Source organism: Panulirus ornatus, chromosome 34, assembly GCF_036320965.1.
Source record: "Panulirus ornatus isolate Po-2019 chromosome 34, ASM3632096v1, whole genome shotgun sequence".
Lineage (NCBI taxonomy): Eukaryota > Metazoa > Arthropoda > Malacostraca > Decapoda > Palinuridae > Panulirus > Panulirus ornatus.
Window position 1 is genome coordinate 4616620 of NC_092257.1, and position 21950 is coordinate 4638569.

The window sequence follows — 21950 nt, forward strand, 5'->3', positions numbered from 1 at the left end:
TAAAGATTGACTGGTCTACTAATGAGTTCATAATTGTAGTTAAAGATTGACTGGTTTACTAATGAGCTCTTAAGTATAGTTAAAGATTGACTGGTTTACTAATAAGTTCATAAGTATAGTTAAAGATTGACTGGTCTACTAATGAGTTCATAATTGTAGTTAAAGATTGACTGGTTTACTAATAAGTTCATAAGTATAGTTAAAGATTGACTGGTTCTCTAATGAGTTGACTAGGTTCCTTACGATTAGACTAGTGTGCTAATGAGTTCCTAAGCATAGTTGAAGACCGACTGGTTCTCTAATGCGTTGACTGGTTTTCTAATGAGTTGAATCGTAATGAGTTGACTTGTTTACTACTGAATTGACTGTCGCTAATGAGTGAGTTGACTGTCTTTCGAATGGATCGTCTGTTGCCAATGACACCAATTAGTTTACTGGTGTATTGCCTGGTGCTAACTGGCGGCAGAGTCCGATGTCAATGAAGTGATTAGTCTGGTAATGAGTTCATTGTGTTGATAATGGGGTTACTGTTGCCAATGAGGTGAATAATGAGTTCGCGCTCGCGAAGCGACCAGACAAAATGCTTCGAAACTTCGACTCCTAATTGCATTTGGAATATATATATATATATATAGCTTGTAGATTTATGTGCTGAAAAAGGACTGGTGATTAGGAATACCTGGTTTAGAAAGCGAGATATACATAAGTATACGTATGTAAGTAGGAGAGATGGCCAGAGAGCGTTATTGGATTACGTGTTAATTGACAGGCGCGCGAAAGAGAGACTTTTGGATGTTAATGTGCTGAGAGGTGCAACTGGAGGGATGTCTGATCATTATCTTGTGGAGGCTAAGGTGAAGATTTGTATGGGTTTTCAGAAAAGAAGAGTGAATGTTGGGGTGAAGAAGGTGGTGAGAGTATGTGAGCTTGGGAAGGAGACCTGTGTGAGGAAGTACCAGGAGAGACTGAGTACAGAATGGAGAAAGGTGAGAACAATGGAAGTAAGGGGAGTGGGGGAGGAATGGGATGTATTTAGGGAAGCAGCGATGGCTTGCGCAAAAGATGCTTGTGGCATGAGAAGAGTGGGAGGTGGGTTGATTAGAAAGGGTAGTGAGTGGTGGGATGAAGAAGTAAGATTATTAGTGAGAGAGAAGAGAGAGGCATTTGGACGATTTTTGCAGGGAAAAATTGCAATTGAGTGGGAGATGTGTAAAAGAAAAAGACAGGAGGTCAAGAGAAAGGTGCAAGAGGTGAAAAAGAGGGCAAATGAGAGTTGGGGTGAGAGAGTATCATTAAATTTTAGGGAGAATAAAAAGATGTTCTGGAAGGAGGTAAATAAAGTGCGTAAGACAAGGGAGCAAACGGGAACTTCAGTGAAAGGCGCAAATGGGGAGGTGATAACAAGTAGTGGTGATGTGAGAAGGAGATGGAGTGAGTATTTTGAAGGTTTGTTGAATGTGTTTAATGATAGAGTGGCAGATATAGGGTGTTTTGGTCGAGGTGGTGTGCAAAGTGAAAAGGTTAGGGAAAATGATTTGGTAAACAGAGAAGAAGTAGTAAAAGCTTTGCGGAAGATGAAAGCCGGCAAGGCAGCAGGTTTGGATGGTATTGCAGTGGAATCTATCAAAAAAGGGGGTGAGTGTATTGTTGACTGGTTGGTAAGGTGATTTAATGTATGTATGACTCATGGTGAGGTGCCTGAGGATTGGCGGAATGCGTGCATAGTGCCATTGTACAAAGGCAAAGGGGATAAGAGTGAGTGCTCAAATTACAGAGGTATAAGTTTGTTGAGTATTCCTGGTAAATCATATGAGAGGGTGAAGGCATGTACAGAGCATCAGATTGGGGAAGAGCAGTGTGGTTTCAGAAGTGGTAGAGGATGTTTGTTTGCTTTGAAGAATGTATGTGAGAAATACTTAGAAAAGCAAATGGATTTGTATGTTGCATTTATGGATCTGGAGAAGGCATATGATAGAGTTGATAGAGATGCTCTGTGGAAGGTATTAAGAATATATGGTGGGGGAGGGAAGTTGTTAGAAGCAGTGAAAAGTTTTTATCGAGGATGTAAGGCATGTGTACGTGTAGGAAGAGAGGAAAGTGATTGGTTCTCAGTGAATGTAGGTTTGCGGCAGGGGTGTGTGATGTCTCCATGGTGGTTTAATTTGTTTATGGATGGGGTTGTTAGGGAGGTGAATGCAAGAGTTTTGGAAAGAGGGGCAAGTATGAAGTCTGTTGTGGATGAGAGAGCTTGGGAAGTGAGTCAGTTGTTGTTCGCTGATGATACAGCGCTGGTGGCTGATTCATGTGAGAAACTGCAGAAGCTGGTGACTGAGTTTGGTAAAGTGTGTGAAAGAAGAAAGTTAAGAGTAAATGTGAATAAGAGCAAGGTAATTAGGTACAGTAGGGTTGAGGGTCAAGTCAATTGGGAGGTAAGTTTGAATGGAGAAAAACTGGAGGAAGTAAAGTGTTTTAGATATCTGGGAGTGGATCTGGCAGCGGATGGAACCATGGAAGCGGAAGTGAATCATAGGGTGGGGGAGGGGGCGAAAATCCTGGGAGCCTTGAAGAATGTGTGGAACTCGAGAACATTATCTCGGAAAGCAAAAATGGGTATGTTTGAAGGAAATAGTGGTTCCAACAATGTTGTATGGTTGCGAGGCGTGGGCTATGGATAGAGTTGTGCGCAGGAGGGTGGATGTGCTGGAAATGAGATGTTTGAGGACAATGTGTGGTGTGAGGTGGTTTGATCGAGTAAGTAATGTAAGGGTAAGAGAGATGTGTGGAAATAGAGGGTGTTTTGAAATGGTTTGGGCACATGGAGAGAATGAGTGAGGAAAGATTGACCAAGAGGATATATGTGTCGGAGGTGAAGGGAACGAGGAGAAGTGGGAGACCAAATTGGAGGTGGAAAGATGTAGTGAAAAAGATTTTGAGTGATTCGGGACCTGAACATGCAGGAGGGTGAAAGGCGGGCAAGGAATAGAGTGAATTGGATCGATGTGGTATACCGGGGTTGACGTGCTGTCAGTGGATTGAATCAGGGCATGTGAAGCGTCTGGGGTAAACCATGGAAAGTTGTGTGGGGCCTGGATGTGGAAAGGGAGCTGTGGTTTCGGGCATTATTGCATGACAGCTAGAGACTGAGTGTGACCGAATGGGGCCTTTGTTGTCTTTTCCTAGCGCTACCTCGCACACATGAGGGGGGAGGGGGATGGTATTCCATGTGTGGCGAGGTGGCGATGGAGATGAATAAAGGCAGACAGTGTGTATTGTGTGCATGGGTATATATGTATGTGTCTGTGTGTGTATATATATATGTGTACATTGAGATGTATAGGTATGTATATTTGCGTGTGTGGACGTGTATGTATATACATATGTATGGGGGTGGGTTGGGCCATTTCTTTCGTCTGTTTCCTTGCGCTACCTCGCAAACGCGGGTGACAGCGACAAAGCAAAATAAATAATGAATATATATATATATATATATATATATATATATATATATATATATATATATATATATATATATATATATATATATATATTTCTAATGATCCTTGTGACGTGGGTATTAACAACCCATTACGACAAGTGTGGCGGAACTATAATGAGGGATTAGTGAACAAAGGTCAGTGATTAATGAGGGACAAGTGTCTGTGAGGATTAATGAGACTGAGCCTTGATAATTGCTCCATGTTTTAGCTTGCCTTCAAACAGTGGATGTTCTAATTGAATCTTAAAGATAAGGAAATTAATGATGTAGGACGTAAGGGGGAAGACAGTGATATACACTTTTTCGTAAATCAGTTTCCCAAGATGGTCCTAGCGAGCCTAGGATATGCAAAGCAAATCGACCGAATTGAGAGCGAATGTTTAGGGTTTATGATAAATTGGTTAATCTGATATCAAACTCGTGTTTATGACAAATTGGTTAATTTGGTATCAAACTCGTGTTTATGATAAATTGGTTAATTTGGTATCAAACTCGTGTTTATGACAAATTGGTTAATTTGGTATCAAACTCGTGTTTATGATAAATTGGTTAATTTGGTATCAAACTCGTGTTTATGATAAATTGGTTAATTTGGTATCAAACTCGTATCCCGACTGGTTAATACTAGACTTAGGGGCGGTCGTAATGAATGAAGGATTAAAACCTGTAATACATGAAGTCAGAGTTTGTAATACATGAAGTCAGAGTTTGTAATACATGGTCAGAGTTTGTAATACATGAAGTCAGAGCTTTTAATACATGAAGTCAGAACTTGTAATACATGAAGTCAGAGCTTTTAATACATGAAGTCAGAGCTTTTAATACATGAAGTCAGAGCTTTTAATACATGAAGTCAGAGCTTTTAATACATGAAGTCAGAGTTTGTAATACATGAAGTCATAGCATGGAAAACATGAAGTCAAAACGAAACATCAGTTTTTTTTTCAGTCAATGTCTTTAGTTCTTGTTTGTTTCTATATTCACTTTGATCGATGTCATATGGGACCATAGATTCCTCACGAGAGAACATGTCTTCTTCAGAATCAATTCAATTAACCAGTCCGATCACAGAATTTTTTTCTTTAGCTGAGCCTCCATTGCGATATGCAAATGTTCAGCGTCTTGGGAATGAATTTGTGAGTACTTTCTTCACTGCGGGTGCTGTACGATTACATCATCTGGGTTCATTTGGTCGGTCGCACACGGGGAGAAAGGAAACGTTTCGTAATTGAACGCGGTGGTTCGTCTCCCTCAGAACTATCACTCGCCATTATCTTCACTACGGCGTGAGAAGCCACGAAACCTCATCTTCACTACACCTTCAGGGGACGTAAATTCACTTTGCCCTCGACGGGCGCAGCTTCGCTTTGCTCTGACCCCAGCCATCTTCACTACACCATCATCTACACCGCATCATCGTCATCCGCGATACATCCTCATCTTCACTACACCATCATCTGTACCGCATCACTGTCATCCGCGCTACACCCTCATCTTCAGTACATCTGATATTTCACGACGCCGTGAGCACTACTGGCTACTGACTTGACCCTGATGGGTCAGGTCAAACACCCTTTCACTAAACCAGGATCAGTAACTTGGTGGAAGAGAGAATGAATAACAAGAAGAGAAAAAGTAAAATCAGTAGGTTTCCCTCCCATGGAGAAAAGACGAAACCAGAATGGTCCCCGAGTATGACCTTGAGGTACGCCTGTCAGCGGGTCTCTTTGTTATTTCTGTCGGATTTCGTAGCATAATATTACACCCATTTCTTTAAGATATGGATAAAATGGGGAGGGGTGGTTCTTGTGCCATAGCTAGAGAGAGAGAGAGAGAGAGAGAGAGAGAGAGAGAGAGAGAGAGAGAGAAAGAGAGAGAGAGAGGGGAGACAACCCCCCCTGGGGATCCGCCTCACCTTTTCTTCTGGTGGCGAATCCGTTGGAAGAGTTCGATCTCGGGGAGTCGAGGTAGGAGAGCTGGGTGTAGACGGTGGAGGGATCGTGGCGGCAGGTGTCCGCGCTACAGCTGCTGTGGCTTCTAGAGATGTGCGACACAGCAGGGCAGCCCTCCACCAGACTCTGTGTGTGGAGGAGGAAGAGACGAGACATAGAAACACAGGGTCATCTCACTGTTCATTAGTAATGACATAGAACAAATGACATATTGATAAAGTAACTCATCAAGGCTTGGAAATCATGAGGATAGAAAACTAACTTGGATTGTTATCATTCAACTCCATCCACTGCAACTCTAACAACAGCAGGTGTGAAGGAAATTGCTGGTGGGGACTTTGCAACACCTGGAAGTGTTTATAAGATGCCACACATCCATACTGTTACAGGAAGGTTTCAGAGCCAAAAATCTGGTTACATAGAGACAGACTCATTCATCGCTTCACCCACCTGAAGCTTTGATGTTCCCATATGCCTTGGTTACCACCGCTTGGTATGCATGACTTGGTAATGGAATGCATGGGCCACCAAGGAACAAGATGGTCTGCATGCCTAAACAATGGTTTTAAGAGGTCTATTGTCCCAGTAGGTGGCACGTGTATGTATGTGATTACCATTTGTGTGTTAATGGGAGCAGGAGCATTACACTCGTATTGCCCCCGTCTCTCAACCTTGTATATGTATATACGTACCATGTCTTTACCTTCAAGTATACACACACACACACACACACACACACACACACACACACACACACATACGCCCTAGCTTATACCAGATGTGTGTGTGTGTGTGTGTGTGTGTGTGTGTGTGTGTGTGTGTGTGTGTGTGTGTGTATATGTGTGTGTGTGTGTATATGTGTGTGTGTGTGTGTGTGTGTGTGTGTGTGTGTGTGTGTGTGTGTGTGTGTGAGCGCGTTACACCCGCTTTGCATATCTCTAGTCTGCATTAATGTCTAACTGGGGGCCGCTGTTCTGTGTGGTGGTTAAAGGAAATTACTGCCTGAGATGTTTTAGCGTTAATTTGTTGATGTGGTGCCTCCGTTTCAAACGTGCCTCTGTGGTACTCCATCTTCAAATTCAGTTCCAGCTTTTGCTCCTCTGCTGCCATCTTCATCCATCCATAAATTACATTAATACCATCTTAGAGTCAAGATAATCTGTAAAGTAATTCTTTCTAAACTCATCCCACTCCCGCGTCGTGGTTGAGGAGACCAGTTGGGTGTGAATCATCAATAACTAATGGACAATTCGGCCTTTTGCCTCTACTGTCGTCGACTGGTGTAACTTGAGAACGGATTTAATGTCAGGTTTCCAGGCGGTGCCACCCACCCACCCACCAACCCACCTACCCACCCACCCACCCACCCACTTACCAACCCACCCACCCGCCCACCACAGTCTTCGGGAAACTCCCCAAACATCTGTCGCTAAAGTTGGTGTCGGGTTGGTGTTTACGACCAGTGATCAGAGGCTTTGGGTACACGAAAAGTGGTCGCCTCTGCTCTCTCTCTCTCTCTCTCTCTCTCTCTCTCTCTCTCTCTCTCTCTCTCTCTCTCTCTCTCTCTCTCTCTCTCTCTCTCAACACGTCGTATTTAAGTACACCGACGTTTTGAGACGCAAGTGTTATCATACGCGTGTAAGTGTGGTATATTCATCATTACTTATCTGGGAGAATATTAACAATATCTCATGAATATCTATAGGTGTGTGTGTGTGTGTGTGTGTGTGTGTGTGTGTGTGTGTGTGTGTGTAGATACATGCTTTAGACAAAGTGTTATGTCGCTATATTGATCCTATTGATATAGAGGACAGTATGAATATTACTATTAGTATCATTCTGGGGCTCCCGTGGTGTAGTGGGCAACGGTATTGAGCGTGATACACATATTCATGTACCCAACCACCCACCCAGGTGCTGGGCCCGCATGAGTTCGAATCCCCCTTGGCACGGGTATCTGGCCCCACAGTTCACCCACGGTGATCAACACGGTAGAGCTACACTGGCCGCTCATCCTCCTCCACCATCCGGGCCCTGATGCCTCCCCCCCCCCCCCTGTTCAAGTCCCCCGCGTCCCTCCTTCCCTCGCCCCCTTGGGGGAGAAAAATGGTGATAAATGAGTGTTTTTTTTTCTTTTTTATTTCAATTTCCAATTCCAGCCGACCAGAATTGAATGGCCCTTGAAATAAGAGACGAAATCATTTTCTGGGGGGGTTTTTTTCTTCCCCTTAGTCTATTTCTCTGTAACAGCGGTAACTCTTTTTTTTATTTTTCATCTTCCCCTTTTTTTTTTGGACAACTCAATACAATGGTAGGTCACTTTGATGTGCGGGGGACGAGGATCTTGAAAGTAATTGCGAATACGACCCGACCCCCCCAAAGTTCTTGTCTGTGTGAGAGAGAGAGAGATGGGTCAGGGGAGTGCAATATCTGCTGTTGATCAATCCTTTGAACACGGCATGGATGACCCTTGACGTGGATGACCTCGCCTTTGACCTCGACCTTAAAAGGATCGGATGAAAGGTCACGTCATCACACGCAGAGGGTCGTATACCCTCGTGCTCAAGGATCGTACACCGTCGTACTCAAGGGTCGTATACCGTTGTGCTCAAGGGTCGTACACCGTCGTGCTCAAGGGTCGTATACCGTCGTGCTCAAGGGTCGTATACCGTCGTGCTCAAGGGTCGTACACCGTCGTGCTTAAGGGTCATATACCGTCGTGCTCAATGGTCGTACCTTCGTGTTCAAGGGTCGTACCCTCATGCACAAGGGTCGTACCCTCGTGTTCAAGGGTCGTGCTCTCGTGTTCGGGTAGTTAGGTATTCAAAGGTATTTCGGAATGATAGTTGGTAATGATAGTACTGTTAAAGTTGAAGCTGAGAGAGGGGGTCATTTGAGAAGTCCTAGAAACGCCCTAACAGCTGTAGTAATCAGTAACAACGTAGTTATATAGTTCGTATTAAATCTGCATAATGAAGCGCTTGTTCCGACTCTAGCTTAATGTGAGACCTTAGCTTTATTTGGACTTGATAGGCGGCAAGGAATTACGAGCAGTGTATATGAACGGACTATAATGACATAGTTCCATTTTGGGCTATAGTTAATGAACGAAGACGCGAGAGAAATAGACTATCTGTGCAGAAGGCATTAGATATTATGGAGATTGTAATGGTAGATGATAGTGATGAAGATAAGCATGGCTGGATGGTTGGAAGTTTGAGGAGAAGAGATGATCCAAGATATGTAGGGAGTAAATGGTTGAAGGCTGGTCAATTTAAACGAGGGTCTTTTATGGTAATTGGCTGTGTAATATGTGATGTAGGAGGTGTTGTGTAGGAGGGCGAAGACCTCTCTGCTGTGTGTGTGTGTGTGTGTGTGTGTGTGTGTGTGTGTGTGTGTGTGTGTGTGTGTGTGTGTGTGAAAGTATATGGTCGATGGTCTCGCCTGATGAATTAGCATAGACCGAAACGTCAACATTGAAGCACCCAGAATTTAGGGAAAATGTTCAGGATGTGTGATGTGACAGGTCTCTGAGTGGGGGACCAGACTGTTTCAGCTGACTGTTGGGGGGGTGGATGAGGGTGAGGAGAGAGAGGAGGTTCATCCCTGAAGTGTACAGACTGTCTGAATTAATTCGGGAGAGAGAGAGAGAGAGAGAGAGAGAGAGAGAGAGAGGTAGGAGAGGAAACGAGAAGTGTTTACTCCTGAAGTGGACTGGGTGGTTGAAGTCACTTGGGAGGGGATGTGGAGAGTGGTTCATTCCCCCTGGTCCAGTTTCTTGGACGATTACCTGAACCGCTTCCCTGTCTTCCCCCGACCAACCACCACTGAACCGGCTCCCCGTACCGACCAATCATCACTGGACCGGCTCCCCGTCCCAATCAACCACCACTGGACCGGCTCCCCGTCCCGACCAACCATCACTGAACCGGTTTTCGACGTTCTTATAGCCAGTGATCGACCTACTTACCTACCGACCAACCGACCGACAGTCCTTTACTCCAGTTTATGTCAGTGGCAGAATCCTGAGCCTCGATTTATATAATAAAACGATAGATTTCTTATCAGTTTCTGCCCCTGTGTGCCGACGTCTGCTCGGGAATAGCCCCTTATCAGAATTATTTCCCAATAATTTCGTCTTACGTGTGGGGGTCAGCACGACCAATATTCTTGCTATAAAGGAATATGTATATATATATATATTAATTATCCATTTATATATCTATTTATTATACTTTGTCGCTGTCTCCCGCGTTAGCGAGGTACCGCAAGGAAACAGACGAATGGCCCAACCCACCCACATACACATGTATATACACGTCCACACACGCACATATACATACCTATACATTTCAACGTATGCATATACTATATACATACACAGACATATACATATATACACATGTACACAATTCATACTTGCTGCCTTTATTCATTTCCGTCGCCACCTAGCCACACATGAAATGACAGCCCCTTCCCCCGGCATGCGCGCGAGGTAGCGCTAGGAAAAGACAACAAAGGCCACATTCGTTCACACTCAGTCTCTAGCTGTCATGTATAATGTACCGAAACCACAGCTCCCTTTGCATATCCAGGCCCCAGAAAACTTTCCATGGTTTACCCCAGACGCTTCACATGCCCTAGTTCAATCCATTGACAGCACGTCGACCCCGGTATACCACATCGTTCAAATTCACTCTATTCCTTGCACACCTTTCAACCCTCTGCATGTTCAGGCCCCGATCGCTCAAAATCTTTTTCACTCCACCTTTCCACCTCCAATTTGGTCTCCCACTTCTCGTTCCCTCCACCTCTGACATATATATCCTCTTTGTCAATCTTTCCTCACTCATTCTCTCCATGTGACCAAACCATTTCAAAACTCCCTCCTCTGGTCTCTCAACCACACTCTTTTTATTACCACATATCTCTCTTACTTTTTCATTACTTACTCAATCAAATCACCTCACACCACATATTCTCCTCAAACATCTCATTTCCAGCACATCTACTCTCCTCCGCACAACTCTATCTATAGCCCACGCCTCGCATCCACATAATATTGTTGAAACCACTTTTCCTTCAAACATACCCATTTTTGCTTTCCGAGATAATGTTCTCGCCTTCCACACATTTTTCAACGCTCCCAGCACTTTCGCCCCCTCCCCCACCCTGTGACACTTCCACTTCCATGGTTCCATCCGCTGCCAGATATCTAAAACTCTTCACTTCCTCCAGTTTTTCTCCATTCAAACTTACCTCCCAATTGACTTGTCCCTCAACCCTACTGTACCTAATAACCTTGCTCTTATTCACACTTACTCTCAGCTTTCTTGTTTCACACACTTTACCAAACTCAGTCACCAGCTTCTGCAGTTTCTCACCCGAATCAGCCACCAGCGCTGTATCATCAGCAAACAACAACTGACTCATTTCTCAAGCTCTCTCATGATATATATATATATATATATTTTTTTTTTATTTTTTTTTTTTGCTTTGTCGCTGTCTCCCGCGTTTGCGAGGTAGCGCAAGGAAACAGACGAAAGAAATGGCCCAACCCACCCCCACACACATGTATATACATACACGTCCACACACGCAAATATACATACCTACACAGCTTTCCATGGTTTACCCCAGACGCTTCACATGCCTTGATTCAATCCACTGACAGCACGTCAACCCCGGTATACCACATCGATCCAATTCACTCTATTCCTTGCCCTCCTTTCACCCAGCTGCATGTTCAGGCCCCGATCACACAAAATCTTTTTCACTCCATCTTCCCACCTCCAATTTGGTCTCCCACTTCTCCTCGTTCCCTCCACCTCCGACACATATATCCTCTTGGTCAATCTTTCCTCACTCATTCTCTCCATGTGCCCAAACCATTTCAAAACACCCTCTTCTGCTCTCTCAACCACGCTCTTTTTATTTCCACACATCTCTCTTACCCTTACGTTACTTACTCGATCAAACCACCTCACACCACACATTGTCCTCAAACATCTCATTTCCAGCACATCCACCCTCCTACGCACAACTCTATCCATAGCCCACGCCTCGCAACCATACAACATTGTTGGAACCACTATTCCTTCAAACATACCCATTTTTGCTTTCCGAGATAATGTTCTCGACTTCCAAACATTCTTCAAGGCTCCCAGGATTTTCGCCCCCTCCCCCACCCTATGATTCACTTCCGCTTCCATGGTTCCATCCGCTGCCAGATCTACTCCCAGATATCTAAAACACTTTACTTCCTCCAGTGTTTCTCCATTCCAACTTACCTCCCAACTGACTTGACCCTCAACCCTACTGTACCTAATAACCTTGCTCTTATTCAAATTTACTCTTAACTTTCTTCTTTCACACACTTTACCAAACTCAGTCACCAGCTTCTGCAGTTTCTCACATGAATCAGCCACCAGCGCTGTATCATCAGCGAACAACAACTGACTCACTTCCCAAGCTGTCTCATCCCCAACAGACTTCATACTTGCCCCTCTTTCCAAAACTCTTGCATTCACCTCCCTAACAACCCCATCCATAAACAAATTAAACAACCATGGAAACATCACACACCCCTGCCGCAAACCTACATTCACTGAGAACCAATCACTTTCCTCTCTTCCTACACGTACACATGCCTTACATCCTCGATACACACATATATATATATATATATATATATATATATATATATATATATATATATATATATATATATATATATTTTTTTTTTTTTTTCTTTTCTTTCAAACTATTCGCCATTTCCCGCATTAGCGAGGTAGCGTTAAGAACAGAGGACTGGGCCTTTGAGGGAATACCCTCACCTGGCCCAATTCTCTGTTCCTTCTTTTGGAAAATTAAAAAAAAAAAAACGAGAGGGGAGGATTTCCAGCCACCCACTCCCTCCCCTTTTAGTCGCCTTCTACGACACGCAGGGAATACGTGGGAAGTATTCTTTCTCCCCTATCCCCAGGGATATATATATATATATATATATATATATATATATATATATATATATATATATATATATATATATATATATATATATATCACGAATGAATGGGGCTGATATTTATTTATTTTCTGATCATTCCGAGTGATAGATTAATTTCTATATTGTGACTGAATAGCCTCATTTGGGGAATCAAATACGTGATGATTATTACATATTTGTGCTGTTAATGTGATGTGATTTCATTCCATTTCCATTTGCTCCAGTCAGTTCCATTCACACCACAGAGTCACTGAAGACATACTCATTACCAATATACAACCCACGTACATCTGTCCAAGTACACATCCACGTACATCTCTCCATGTACACATCCTCGTACATCTTTCCATGTACACATCCACGTACATCTCTCCATGTACACATCTACGTACATCTCTCTCCATGTACACATCCTCGTACATCTTTCCATGTACGCATCCACGTACATCTGTCCATGTACACGTCCATATCAGCTGACTCACCACACAAGCAACGTATTGTGAGGATAAACCAGACCAACCCACTCTACGAATGACGTATTACGAGAATGTACTAATATATGCCATCGTATTCCTCATTGAACGCATGAAAACTCATTCACGTTCGCACAGAATTTACAATATTCATATTATCTAATGAATATCATAGCAAAACTTAACAGACAGAGGATCACAATGGAAAAAAGATAAGATGATAAACGCTTTTATGTACATAATCCTTTTGTGGTTGATCTCGGAAACTTGAGAGGGGAAATAACAGTTGTTCATTCTGTTTCCGATACGGATCTCCTGTTAACGCTCTGTTGTATATGAAAGTATATTTCATGCATATCATTATTTGATTAGCAAGTGATACGTATGTACACTACGTGATTAAGCCTTGGACACTTGAGAATCTGGAATCGGGTTTATCTCTCTCTCTCTCTCTCTCTCTCTCTCTCTCTCTCTCTCTCTCTCTCTCTCTCTCTCTCTCTCTCTCTCTCCCTCAGCTCGAGTGGAAAAAGGAATATTTTTTTTAGGGTTGTCTATGCTATGAGGCGGGACCTGCAGGTGTTTACTTGCACTGTCGATTTATGACGTGTGTGTGTGTGTGTGTGAGCAAACACAATCTTATTTTTTTTATCTTTAATTCCTCTTTCCTTCCTCCTTTGTAAATCCATTCACATTTATCTATTTACTTCCTCTTTATCTTCCTCTTCTGCTCGATCATATCTTATCTCTCCTTGATAACCCTTATCTCTCCTTGATAACCCTACCTTTCCCTTATCATTCATTCTTATCTATTTGTCTACTTCCTCTTTATCTCTCCCTTCCGCTCGCTCGTGATCTCATCTCTCCTTCATAATCCTTATCTCCTCTTGATAACCCTTATCTAACTTAACCTAACCTACCATTTCCCTTCTCATAAGTATTTCGTGACAAACCCCTTTTCCTTTTTCCTCCAGTCCCCCCCCCCCCCCCCCCGACACGTCCCATGGGACCATCAACAGACCCGCCAGTTTCGGACCACAGACGAGCCTCCTGAAGTCCCTGATGTAGTGGTTCATAAACATTATGAGGGAACAGACTCGTTTTTGTCCCACGTTTCATGAGGTGTGAGTGGGTCTACCGTCCACAGGTTCTCAGGTATACGACCCTTGAGCACGACGGTATACGACCCTTGAGCACGACGGTATACGACCCTTGAGCACGACGGTATACGACCCTTGAGCACGATGGTATACCATCCTTCCTCACCGTGGCACTATCTTTCTCAATGTATGTAAAGTCACAATGATACTCTCCTATCGTTCTTGTGTAAACTCGTCAGGATACTAACTTCCTCGAGTTGATTTTGTGTTGACTTCTTTGCGCTAATGTTGCGTAAACTAAATGTCCGATCTCCTGCGAGTTAGTGTTACGTAAACTCTTAAAGATACTATCATCTCCGTGGTGGTGTTGAGTAAACTCCTTGAGTTGGTGTTGTGTAAACTCCCACAAATACTTTCCTCTTCATCTTGGCGTAGTTTTGTGTAAACTCTGAATGGCCTAGGTGTTGTGGAACACACACACACACACACACACACACACACACACACACACACACACACACACACACACACACACACTGCATTAGGTAAACTGTCTAGGATTGAAGCGCCATGTAAACCCAAGGTTGAAGGACGGTGTAAACTCATAATCTAAGAATGATATCCAGACTCTGCCATTAACTAGGTAAACCAAACAGAGGTAAACTGATATACTTACTTCATTTAGAAGTAATTATAACTGGTCGATAAATGCAGAGCCACAAATAAATGATTTAACTCTAGTATTGTGTTTAAAGTTAAGTCATTACGGCAGTTCATGTTCTGATAATTAACATAATTAGCATAATTAACAGACATTTGGAAACTTTTCCTGATAATTATGCGACACCGGATGTCGGACTGTCATTTTTTCTTTCTCTTTTTTTATAGATATTGCATGAATATAAATATTTCATAAAATATAGATATTGCATAGATATAGATATTTCATCAAATAATGATAATTAGATATTAGATTATCTAATGATTATTTGTAAACAAGACACTGTGGTGGGTTATACATCTCCTGGTCTGCCACTGTGGTGGGTCGTACATCTCCTGGTCCGCCACTGTGGTGGATCATACATCTATCACCTAGTCTGTCACTGTGGTGGGTCATACATCTCCTGGTCTACCACTATGGTGGGTCGCACATCTCCCTCCTGATCTACCACTGTGGTGCGTCGTACATCTGGTCTACCACTGTGGTGGGTCGTACATCTCCTGGTCTACCACTGTGGTGGGTCGTACATCTCCCTCCTGATCTACCACTGTGGTGCGTCGTACATCTCCTGGTCTACCACTGTGGTGGGTCATACATCTATCACCTAGTCTGCCACTGTGGTGGGTCGTACATCTCCTGGTCTACCACTGTGGTGGGTCATACATCTATCACCTAGTCTGCCACTGTGGTGGGTCGTACATCTCCTGGTCTACCACTATGGTGGGTCGCACATCTATCTCCTGGTCTACCACTGTGGTGGGTCGCACATGTATCTCCCCGTCTACCACTGTGGTCACACAGTACCACAGTTGAGCCACACATCACCACAGTGTTCCCTCCTCCCCGAGGTGCCACACACCACCACCTCCAGTGTGTAACGCGAGCTGCAGACCCCCCCTCCACACAACCCCCCCCTCAAACTAACAGAAGGAACTCGCAAGAGGAAAAAATTTTCTCTGCTTCTTCCACTGCTTTACTTCAGCAGTGGAGGGTGTAATTGCCTGCCACTGCCAGACTTCCTCCTCAAGGTGGGGGTAGAGGGGTGGTTAAAGGGGGAAAGGGGGAAAAGAAAAGGTAGCGATGGTGTAGTGGGAAGGGCGTTGTGATGCCTCTATGGTGGGGGACGGGACAGGGTTCGATCCTGGGTTGTGGGTTATGGACAAGAGATATACGTGGGTGGTGTATGCGGTGCGTGTCTTCTTCTCTTCTTCTTCTACTTCTTCTTCTTCACCTTTTCTTCTTCTTTTCTTCTTCTTCTCTTCCGCTTCTTCTTTCTGTTCTTCTTCTTTTTCTTCTTCTTTTTCTTCTTCCTCTTCTTCTTCTTCTTTTTCTTTTTCACCTTTTCTTCTTTTCTTCTTCTTCTTCTTCTTCTTCTTCTTCTTCATCTTCTTCTTCTTCTTCTTCTTCTTCTTCTTCTTCTTCTTCTTCTTTCTTCTTCTTCTTCTTCTTCATGTTTGCAGGGCCATGGTTCGATCCTGAGTACTGGGCTTCTCTTAGCCTGGCTGGATGGTCAGCGAGTGATGTACTCATTTTCGCGGAGCCTTGGTTCGATCCTGTGTGTGTGTGTGTGGGGTGTGCGTGAGCTGCGTGTTCCAGGACGTGGGGGACTGCGTTCAACTACCAGTGGCCTGGAAGGCTGGTTTCCAGGCTCTCTTCCAGGGAGATGGCAACGCTTGAACTGGATGTCCCACGAACGCGCTGGCTAACTTGGAGGACTGGTGAGGGATCATTGCTGCTGGAGGTGGGTGGTGGAGATGGTAGATGACGGGGGTGTTGGAGGCTCGTTGCTGGAGATGAGTGGTGGTGATGGTAGTTAGTGTTGGTGTTGGAGGCTTGTTGTGTCTCCACCACCACCACCACCACCAACACTATCCATACACCATAACCCCCATCCTTCGGCTCCCTCCTTCCCTCCCTTCCTCCCTCGCAGAGGTAAGGGCGGTGTACAGGTGTGATCACACAGGTGTCACCACCATAAGACAGCCCTCAGAGGTAACATCTGTGATACGTTGGGACAGAAAACCTCTTTTGTTACTTTGAGGTTTCTACTGTCTTTTGTTTTCTGTGTCCCACACTTGTTCCTGGTTCTCTTTCGTCTATTGTTCCTCTGTCACAACTGTTGTTTGGCTCTGTTTGCGTCGTGTTTTGTTTATCTCCCGCGCCCCCTTTTTTTTTATAGGCCTTGTTTAATCTTCTTGTTTGCTTGGCACACCTGTTGTTGTTTTGGCTCAAAGTCGCTTGCTTTCACCTGTAATTGTTTCTCCTCACTAAGGTGTGCGTAGCAACAACACTTTTATAAAGAAACAATTAAGATTTAATTATCTCCTTGATGTATAATTGACGTGTATGATATGAAGGCTTTGTTGTTTGCTACTGTTTACCCAAGAGACTTTTGGAGTCCCACTTGTTTACAGCAAAGTAAATTGTTTGTCGCTAGATCTGCGTCCAAGAGAGATATATAGATTAGAGTAATGAGTGTTATGAAGATGTATATCGTGTATATCAAGGCTTGTCTTTTGTTTATTATTGTTTACCCACATGTTTACAACGAGATAGATTGTTTGTCATTAGATTTACGTCAAAGAGAGATATATATAGATCAGAGAAGGAAGTGTTATGAAGATCTATATTATAATATTCCACAAGGAGGAGAGAGTTTCTGTTGAACTGCTGGTATTATCATCATTATTATTCGCTTCGTAATTTTGAAGGTAAAATGACCGGATTTGATGCAACAAAAAATGGGAGGCGATTGAACTTCTTTTTTTTAATTACGTGAAAAGTTCAGAATTAGCAAGTTGCTAATGGAGGGGAGTTTGATTACGGAAGTTAGTTTAGGTGACTTTGGTAGGTGTGTGTGTGTGTGTGTGTGTGTGTGTGTGTGTGTGTGTGTGTGTGTGTGTGTGTGTGAGTTGTGGTGGGTTGTGAGATCATGGGAGGGATGTATGAGATCAATGGATAGGGGGGATTGTGTGTGTGGCTATGGAGAGGGTTGTGTGAGACAAATGGGTAGGGGGGGTTGTGTGTGTGGCTATGGAGAGGGTTGTGTGAGATAAATGGGTTGTTTATGAAGTTATGGGAGAGCTTGTGTGAGGGTGTGGTTAGTTATGAAGGTCTGGAGAGTTTCATGAGGTTGTGGTGGGTTTGTGAGGTTAGGTTGGATGGTGCGGGGGTTATGATGAGTTGTTAGTCGTGGCTACGGTTGGTTGTGAGGCTTTTGAGAGTTGTGTAAGGTTATGGTAGCTCGTGTGAGGTTCGCTGGTGAGTTATGAGACACGTGTTTGTATAGATTATGGTGGGTTGTGTGAGCTCATGGTTGGACATGGGATCGTGGTGGGTTGTACTGAGTTCTGTGAAGTGACTGGTAGGGTGTGAGGTATGGTGGGTTGTGAAGCTCATGGTCAAGGTGAAATATGAGGCATATCTCTAAGTTTAAGGTAGGTTGTAAGGTATGAGGTTATGATGCATGACCTCGAAGGTCAAAGGTCATAATGTTATGCATAAACCCCCCCCCCCAGAATCAAAGGTCACTATGTTATGCATGACCCCACCCAGAATCAAAGGTCACCATGTTATACATGACCTCCCAAGGATTCAAGAAGTTCTGCATGACCCTCAAGCTCAAAGGTCACCATGTTATGCATGACCTCCAAAGTCAAAGGTCATAATGTTATGCACGTCACTGAGCCACGCGCACGGCAGAAGAACGTGTTCTAGACGTGTCACAGTATGCAGCCAGGTCGATTGTAGCTTTCCGTAGAGTGGTATGAATATAGTATTTCTCTCTCTCTCTCTCTCTCTCTCTCTCTCTCTCTCTCTCTCTCTCTCTCTCTCTCTCTCTCTCTCTCTCTCACACACACACACACACACACACACACACACACACACACACACACAGCTAGCGTCCATTACGTAATAAGGACGAGTCTTCGCACTCTTCGTTACGGCCGTAAACCCCCCGCCTTGCCACAGTCTCGGGTGGGAAAAAAAGAAAATAAAAAAAAAAGGAAGAGCAGCTCGTGTTTTGCACTGTGTTTACATGCAGTTGTGAGAGTTCGTGTGTTCTTTATAGCGAGGCTGGGCGACGCTCTCACCAGTTTGGGCTTTTATGTGGGAGTGTGTGTGGTGGAGTGTACTGTGAGGTGTGTGTGTGGTGGAGTGTACTGTGAGGTGTGTGTGTGTGGTGGAGTGCACTGTGAGGTGTGTGTGTGTGGTGGAGTGTACTGTGAGGTGTGTGTGTGTGGTGGAGTGCACTGTGAGGTGTGTGTGTGTGGTGGAGTGTACTGTGAGGTGTGCGTGTGTGGTGGAGTGTACTGTGAGGTGTGAGTGTGTGGTGTGGAGTTCACTGTGAGGTGTGAGTGTGTGGTGGAGTGTACTGTGAGGTGTGAGTGTGTGTGGTGGAGTGTACTGTGAGGTGTGAGTGTGTGGTGTGGAGTGCACTGTGAGGTGTGAGTGTGGTGTGGAGTGCACTGTGAGGTGTGAGTGTGGTGTGGAGTGCACTGTGAGGTGTGTGTGTGTGGTGGAGTGCACTGTGAGGTGTGAGTGTGTGGTGGAGTGCATTGTGAGGTGTGAGTGTGTGGTGGAGTGCACTGTGAGGTGTGAGTGTGTGGTGGAGTGCACTGTGTGTGTGCAAGTGTGTGGTGTGAAGTGTACTGTGAGGTGTGTGTGTGTGTGTGTGGTGGAGTGTACTGTGAGGTGTGTGTGTGTGTGTGTGTGTGTGTGTGTGTGTGGTGGAGTGCACTGTGTTGGGTGGTGGGCCTCTCGTCATCGAGGCTGTGCCATTGGGCGAGATGTGCGCTGTGGAGGGGACGGAAAAGAGCAAGAGAAAGAGAGAGAGAGAGAGAGAGAGAGAGAGAGAGAGAGAGAGAGAGAGAGAGAGAGGGAGGGAGGGAGGGAGGGAGGGAGAGAGAGGCACACTTCCCTCTACTACAATCAATAAGTCCCTACTGAAATATCCGGTCATCTCCCTCCATCCCTCAGCATCCTACCTCCCTCCCTCAGCATCCTCCCTCCCTCCCTCAGCATCCTACCTCCCTCCCTCAACATCCCTCCCTCCCTGAGCATCCTACCTCCCTCCCTCCCTCAGCATCCTACCTCCTTCCACAACAGACAGCATATCCCACAGGAGGCCAGGTCAGCATGCCCCATCCCTCACATCCGTGACCCAAGACGGTGGGAGGCGCCGCCTCGCTTCTATATTCGCTGACGGAGGCGGGCGCTCCCTCCCTCCCTCCCTCCCTCCTTCCCTCCCTCCCAGCGGCCACACATTCTTCATCATTGAAAATCACTGAGAAGCAGAGATACACATCTGCTCATGTAGCTCCCTCCACTACCTTCTCCTCCGTCGTGTGCGTATGTCTGTCTGTCTGTGTCATTGCAAGTGGGAGACCAAATCCTGAGAGAGACATCTTGTATCACGAAAGAGACAGACAAGATAGAGAGAGAGAGAGAGAGAGAGAGAGAGAGAGAGAGAGAGAGAGAGAGAGAGAGAGATTCACATTTGGCCTCCTGGAAATTACCTTCGAGGGGAGAGAGAGAGAGAGAGAGATATTAGCTTTTGCTCCACTGGAAAAAAAGAATATTATTGTTCTCAAAGTCTTCACAGTTCCCGGGCATTTCCTCGCCACTTGGGAGAAACTAGACTGGGAAACAAGATGAATTCATATTTCCACAACTAAATTGAGGAAGCAGTTTCACGATAGAGCAGTTCCGCTCCAGGAGTGAGAAACACACCCACACACCAGTGGCCATCTAACTTTCGTTAGATCTATATTACCACTGGAACACAGACGAACTGAATATAGAATCTTTACCTCAAGTTTAGAGGAGAAGGAGGAAAAGATTCTAACTACATTTACCTTCTAGATTGAGGAAACAGGTTGTTAATAACTGCCTAGTGAGGCAACATACCTCTACTGGTATGAGAAAGATTAAGGCATGAATTGTCTGCCTCATCTGTTATGAGTTGGGAAATTCGGCGTCATGAGAAAGACTGTGGGATCGCTGGTATGAAGAACACTCCCAAACTGGGCGAAGGGAGGAGGGAGGGCACTTCTTCATCTCCCAGCTTGGGCGGAATCTTTATATTTTTTTTTTCTTTGCTGGGGAAATTCGGTCGTAAATGGAAGACTGAAGCCATTACTGTGGCCCAGGAGGGTCTGTATGAAGGCTCCCTGGAACCTTCCCTACACCCCGAGTCCAGCAGACTGACCTCCTCTCCGTCGTCTTGTTCCTCCTCCCAAGTTACAAGCTGGAGGAAGATCTTCCTAACGAGCAGGAGTGATCATTACGATTATTTGCAACGGCAGGGAGTTCACCCAATGGAGCAAGACTACTCATCCACAAGAGAAAGACTGTTCATCCAAATGAGCAAGGCTACTTACTCATCCACAGGAGCAAGACTACTCATCCACAGGAGCAAGACTACTCATCCACAAGAGAAAGACTGTTCATCCAAATGAGCAAGGCTACTTACTCATCCACAGGAGCAAGACTACTCATCCACAGGAGCAAGACTACTCATCTACAGGAGCAAGACTACTCGTTCCAGTTGCTCGCAAGAAGAAGCGGTCTTATTCTTGAGCAAGATCGCTCTCATTCCAGTGACTTCCAGGAAGACACAATAATCTTTCACATGAGCAGGATTATACACAGCAGTTACTTGTAACAAGAGGCAACCTTTCAGGAGGAAGATAACTCCTCCATATTCATTTCCAGCGACGTACCTACAATGTGAAGCAATCTTCCAGGCGAGTGAGATTAATTCTCCTTATTAATTCCAGGTATCTGGACCACTTACGACTGGAAACAACCATCCAGGTGAGCTAGTGTGGCCTGGACTAAAGCATAAGTCGTAGGAACGAACGCCTTTGCTTCACCATGACCCGACCACCCTCCTGGTTCGAAGCAGCTACGAACACAGACCACCTCCACTTCTTCGACAACCCCTGGTTCGAAGCAGCTACGAACACAGACCACCTCCACTTCTTCGACAACCCATGGTTCGAAGCAGCTACGAACACAGACCTCCTCCACTTCTTCGACAACCCCTGGTTCGAAGCAGCTACGAACACAGACCGCCTCCACTTCTTCGACAACCCATGGTTCGAAGCAGCTACGAACACAGACCGCCTCCACTTCTTCGACAACCCATGGTTCGAAGCAGCTACGAAGGGAGACCTTTGAAGCAGAGTTCCAGTGCA

The 21950-nt window shown here is 44.9% G+C and overlaps 2 protein-coding genes across 2 annotated transcripts in view; both read right to left on the minus strand.

The window, feature by feature from the left end:
• LOC139759718 (dipeptidase 1-like) overlaps window positions 1–6558 on the minus strand; it is a 108630-nt gene extending 102072 nt beyond the window's left edge. Inside the window, exons 1-2 of the mRNA XM_071682114.1 lie at window positions 6409–6558; window positions 5412–5574 (exon numbers count right to left, since the gene is read on the minus strand). Of these exons, the coding sequence (XP_071538215.1) occupies window positions 5412–5574; window positions 6409–6558 (313 nt within the window). The remainder of the gene's footprint in view (window positions 1–5411; window positions 5575–6408) is intronic.
• Window positions 5437–21950, minus strand: part of LOC139759791 (uncharacterized) — a 193423-nt gene continuing 176909 nt past the window's right edge. The window contains exon 2 of the mRNA XM_071682256.1: window positions 5437–5574. The gene's annotated coding sequence lies outside the window, so the exon portion shown is untranslated. The remainder of the gene's footprint in view (window positions 5575–21950) is intronic.